The 6000-nt window shown below is 51.8% G+C and overlaps 1 protein-coding gene across 1 annotated transcript in view; it reads left to right on the forward strand.

Annotated features, from left to right (window-relative positions):
• The window catches only part of RFX4 (regulatory factor X4), a 69442-nt gene that overhangs the window by 45608 nt on the left and 17834 nt on the right, over positions 1–6000 (forward strand). Inside the window, exons 11-13 of the mRNA XM_061564337.1 lie at positions 634–778; positions 3888–3982; positions 4261–4378. Of these exons, the coding sequence (XP_061420321.1) occupies positions 634–778; positions 3888–3982; positions 4261–4378 (358 nt within the window). The remainder of the gene's footprint in view (positions 1–633; positions 779–3887; positions 3983–4260; positions 4379–6000) is intronic.

Below are 6000 nucleotides of genomic sequence, written 5' to 3' on the forward strand. Positions count from 1 at the left end.
CCCGGGGAAGCTGCTTGACGCACGCTCTTAATCGGGGCGGGGGGGGGCAGGGGGGGGCAGGGGGGGCAGGGGGGGTAGGGGGGGTAGGGGGGGCAGGGGGGGACATCGCACGCGTCCCACCGCAGCTAAAATAGTTCCCGATGGCGAAAGTCGTCCTTCGATGAGCGTCGTGCGGCACAGAGGCGCCACCTTCAAACGAAAATTCACCCTAGATTTGAAGCTTTCGTGACTGCAAGGATTCATATTCTTAGGTTTTTTCGGTAAAGTCACGTAGGTAAAAAATTATAATTAATAAAAGTAAAATAAAAAATGAAAGTAAAATCACGACGTTTCGGAGGCAACACAAACTTCCGTCTTCAGGTGGAACCGTCACAGCACGATTGCTGTATCAAGTAAGTTCCGCCTGAAGACGGAAGCTTGTGTTGCCTCCGAAACGTCGTGATTTTTATTTTACTTTTATTTCTTATTTTACTTTTATTAATTTAATTTTTTACCTACGTGACTTTACCGAAAAAAACCTAAGAACATGAAAATACACCCCCCCCAAACCCAACCCCGACGAACTGATTACAAATCGCTACCCCCCTCCCCCCTCTCCACCACCTCCACGTGTTCGACTCCCGTCCCTTCCAGGCGTCGCGCACGGTCATCCACAGCGCCGACATCGCCTCGCAGATGCTGGAGGACTGGCGCAGCGTGGACCTGGGCAGCATCAGCAAGCAGACGCTCTACACCGTCGACGAGTGGCGAGAGGAGCACCGCGCACTCACCGAGACGCGTCAGTGGCACCCCCCCCCCCGCCCGTCCGTCTGGTCTCATCTCTCGCTTGTATTTGATTGTGTGTGTGTCTAGAAGATTATGTGTGTATCTACAAAGTTGTGTGTGTCTATAATGTTGTGTGTATCTAGCACGTTGTGTGTGTGTCTAGAAGATGCTGTGTGTATCTAGCACGTTGTGTGTGTATTTAGAAGGTTTTGTGTGTATCTAGAAGATTCTGTGTGTATCTACAAAGTTGTGTGTGTTTATAATGTTGTGTGTGTCTAGAATATTGTGTGTGTATCTACAACGTGTTGTGTGTGTGTATCTAGAAGATTATGTGTGTATCTACAAAGTTGTGTGTGTATCTAGCACGTTGTGTGTGTGTCTAGCACGTTGTGTGTCTAGAAGATGCTGTGTGTATCTAGCACGTTGTGTGTGTATCTAGACGATTCTGTGTGTATCTAGAAGATTCTGTGTGTATCTACAAAGTTGTGTGTGTCTATAATGTTGTGTGTGTCTAGAAGGTTGTGTGTGTATCTAGCACGTTGTGTGTGTATCTCGAAGGTTGTCTGTGTATCTAGAACGTTTGTTAAATTACAAGATACACTCGACAAAAAAAGCCTCTCTCGCCGTGCGCACGCGCCCCCCCCCTCCACCCCCCTCCACCCTCCCCGCCACCCCACCCACCGCCTGTCGCCTGACGAAGCTGGTTGTAATTACTGGCGAAACGTCGTACTCCAATTGTCTAACGTTGTGTGTTTTACTCTCCAACATATCCGGTGTTCTGTACTCGTAACGAATTGCCACGTTTTGTTGACGTGACAAACATTACTAATGGTCTGTGTCGGGTGGTGGCGGGTTTCACGACGCATTTATATATTTACGCAATCTAACCCAACAAAAAATGTAACCCGTAAAAACAAAGTTTTTCACTATAAATCCTTTATATGCGTGGCGGCTAGAGTCCTCTCGTCCTCTGGCTTGAGATGGCTGCCACCTATGGGTCAGATAATTGTCTGGCAGCATTAAGCAATTGGTAATTAAATATTTAAATTGTTTTCCCTAAACAGTGTAAAATTTTGGAAAAAAATTTTCACGAAAATTTATTGTCACGCACAACGAGTCTGTGTGCAAAATGTCAGCTCGATTGGATCACGGAAAGTGGGTTAAAAAACGACCGAAAGATTTGCACGGTCGTAAGCAAGCAAGCAAGCACGCAAGCACGCAAGCAAGCAAGCGAACTTAATATAAAGGATTTAATAAAAACTCTATTATGGACGGAGGAGAGACATCGCGGCGATTCGCACCGCTTGCGCCCGACGTGGTTGTCTGCCGGCTTGCCCACCTGAATGTGAAGTCGCGGTTATCGCTCTCCACCTACAATCGGCAGCAGCCGTACGGCAGAAGAAAGGCGCTCGCTCGCAGTACTCGCCCCAAACAACTTGAGAGGCCTTCACGTGCTGTTTGTGTTTAGTTGTCCTTCCCCCGCATCTACGATTAGCACGGTTGGCTACGTACGGTGCGAAATAAGTTCTACATACGTGCATCTGTGTGCGTGTGTGACAGATGTCGCATTGCACTCACGCCCGCTCCTTCCCTGCCTCATCCACCAACTCCCCTCTCCCCTCTCCCACCCGCACCTTCTTTTCCACTCCGTTTGCTCCGACTGCCGAGGAAAGCGAGCGCGAGAGAGAGAGAGCGAGAATCTGCTGATGAACCTCGGGAGGTCACTGAGAGGCACGGGGTTCCGGCTACGATAATTATTCCGGCACATCAAGGGGTCAAGGGTCGCCCGCAGTGGTCTATATGCAAATCCGGAGTAACCTTCCCGATGGTGTGGGTGCCCAGAAACCCCCCCTGCGATTAACACCACAACCACCACCACCACAACCACCACCACTACTTACCCCTCCCTCCCGACTCCACCTGTCTGCACCGTACCCTTGAATTCCTGAGTCGAAACAGAATCAACAGGCATCCACCGAACCACTCACTGACCTACCCACCCACCCACTCACTAACCTACCCACTCACCTACATATCCACCCACCAACTCCTTCACCTATCCACCCACCCACTCGCTAACCTACCCACTGACTCACCTACCCACCTACTGTATCCCCCATTCACTTGGCCACTTGTACACTCATTCACACACCTATCCAATCACTCATCCACTTATCCACCCACTAACTTACACACTCACCCATCCACCTACCCACCCACTCTGTCTCTTATACGCTCACTCACCCCAACCACTCACTCACCCCACCCATTCCTTTACCCACCCACCCCAGTCAACACCCACTCACCCATTCAGCTCTCCACCCTCCCAGCCCAAGCGGCTACCCCCTCCCAGGCACCATCAATAACCTCCGGACCTCCTGCCCGCCTCTAATTTCATTTAATGCTTGACATTTCGCGGTGATGGGCCCCGGTCAGGTTTCTGCTTTTGTTATAAATCATTAACTTACATTCATCTTCTTATGCACATTAGGGTTATGGGGGGAGGGGAGGGGAGGATTGATTTTTTATTATTAATCAGCCGTGGTCTATCCACTGCTGAATGAGGGCCTCCTCACACCGTCGCCATCTCCATCTCGATACGGTGCATGAGCAGATGTCTCCCCGGCCGTCATTTTATCTGGGGAATTTTCTTCCTTCAGTTGCCGTATCATCATCCCAGTGTCGTCCATCTGCTGCCATCATCATCATCATCCCAGTGTCGTCCAACTGCCGTCATTATCACCGGTTCTGGGCACCCCCGAGGTCGACTCAGCCTCAAATGGGTACCTGTTGTGGTGTGTAAACATAACCGATGCGGAGACAAAGGCGGCCAGGCATTGTGTTAGCCACCCACACCTTTGTGTGCCGTTCCGGCCTTCATAGGTACTCGCTAACAGCACTTGCCCTAACAGTCTTAAAAGCCATATCGGGGTGTGGCTAGGTCGACTCAGCCTTGAATATGCACCAGTTGTGATGTGAAACGCTCAGCGCTGGGGAGACACACGTCGCCCGCATCATACACCGCGTCAGTCGGTGCTACTCGCCAACAATCGCTTTCTCCGACGGTCTATTGAGGCTATCCGGGGGGTGATCTTTGTCGGGGCTTCTCTGTGCGTGCGCAGTCTACCAGGAGTTTGAGCAGCTGCTGGAGGAGCAGTCGCCCATGGAGTCGTACATCGAGTGGCTCGACTCGATGGTGGAGAGATGCGTCGTGAAGGTAGATGCAGCTCGATCCCCTAAACCATAACCCCTGCACCCATCATCATCATCATCCCCCCAAGCTGTTGCCACCATCTTCACGGTCTCGTGACGCGACGTTCCGCATCAAGCACCCTACGCAAGACCTCGTTTCACCGTCGCGGCAAACGCGCTTCCCTCTCCGGGGCCGCGTTCCCTCCTTTTGTCAGCCACTCCTCGTGGCTGCTCTCAGTTGTCGTTCATCGCGGCCGTCGCTGCCCGCGGTTGTTGTTGCTCATTCTCTCTCCCCCCCCCCAGCCCGCGACCAGGAGGCCCGGCACCCTGAAGCAAGTGGCCCGCCAGTTCCTGCTGATGTGGTCGTGTTTCGGCACCCGCATCATTCGCGACATGACGCTCCACAGCGCGCCCAGCTTCGGTGAGAACCTGCCAGCGCAGCCGCATCATCAGAAATCCTTTATATTAAGTTCACTTGCTAGCTTGCTTGCGCGCTTACGACCGTGCACATCTTTCGGTCGTTTTTTAACCCACTTCCCGTGATCCAATCGAGCTGACATTTTGCCCACAGACTCGTTGTGCGTGACAATTTATTTTCGTGAAAATTTTTTTCAAAAATGTTACACTTTTTAGGGAAAAAAACAATTATATTTAATTACCAATTGCTTAATGGTGGCAGGCAATCATCTGACCCATAGGTGGCAGCCATCTCAAGCCAGAGGACGAGAGGAGTCTAGCCGCCACGCATATAAAGGATTTATAGTGAAAAACTTAGTTTTTACGGGTGAATTTTTTTACGTCCCGCTTCGAGGGCGCGAGCACAAAGTGAGAAACGTAGCGAACGGGGTGAACGCCGCGAAGATGGTCGATGGGTTGCGCCAAACCACGGCGGCGCTTTACGAACGCGCGGAATGGCGGGGGCTGAATGCGAGCTGACGCCTCCAGTTCCAGGTGGCGCCGCTCCGTGTCGCGAGGTCGACGTTGGGCGAGTATCGATTGGGGCGCACGTCAGCGGTTGTAGGGGTTCAGCGTAGGAGCAGTGAATTCACTCGTCCATGGCGAGTTGAATTTTGCAAATGGTTTTGGCGCCCGTTGGGTGATTGTTGTGCGTTTTGTTTGTTGACCTTTACCTTGTATCACCGGTGAGCACGGCTGGCTAAGTACGGTGCGAAAGAAATTAAACGTACAAACATACAAATGATGTTGACGGAAAGACCGCAGAGACAAACAGGATTCAGGGATTCATCTTCTTGGTTCTTTCGGTAAAGTCACGTAGAAGGGAAATAATAAAATAATTAAAATAAAACATAATAAAATAATTCTCACGACGTTTCGGCTACAACGCAAGCAGCCGAAACGTCGTGAGAATTATTTTATTATGTTTTATTTGTATTATTTTATTATTTCCCTTCTACGTGACTTTACCGAAAGAACCAAGAAGATGAATCCCTGCAGTCACGAAAGCTTTAAATCGAAAGGATTCAGGGACTTTGCGTTTATCACAAGCGAGGAGGAAATGCCGGGTACGCAGGGACCAGACGTCTATCCCCCTCCCGCCCTGTCCTGGGGTAGGGTCATGAAGGGTTCTTCACAGGGGTCCAGAGGGGGCGGTGAGGGAGACTGCGGTTGGGGGCTACGATCGGGGTTGCCAGGGGTGGGGGGGGGGGGTCCCGGCGGTAGGGGAGAAAGTTGATGGGGTGAGGTGGTGGGTGGGGGGAGGGGTGTGTCGTCTTTAGAACTTCGAGTGATTTTAGTGCTCAAGAGCTGCGCCACGGTGAGGGATGAGCAATTCGCCCAACAAACGCCGGCGATGGTAAAACGTCGACAGCGGCGTTAAACGTTAACTTTAAACGTTAAACGCCACCACCATCACCACCACCACCGCCGCGTGTTTCCTCTGCGAGCCGCGCGCCGCGCCGCGCTTGATAACGGCCGGAGCCGGGAGGCGCACGGGGCGATCGCGCGGAACAGCGCCGCCGCCCGGCGCCGAGTCCACATCGAGAGACAAATCTCACGGCGTGCAAACTACGTGCGTGCGTGCGA

This window comes from Lethenteron reissneri, chromosome 33, assembly GCF_015708825.2.
Source record: "Lethenteron reissneri isolate LAM-NWPU_2019-01 chromosome 33, ASM1570882v1, whole genome shotgun sequence".
Lineage (NCBI taxonomy): Eukaryota > Metazoa > Chordata > Hyperoartia > Petromyzontiformes > Petromyzontidae > Lethenteron > Lethenteron reissneri.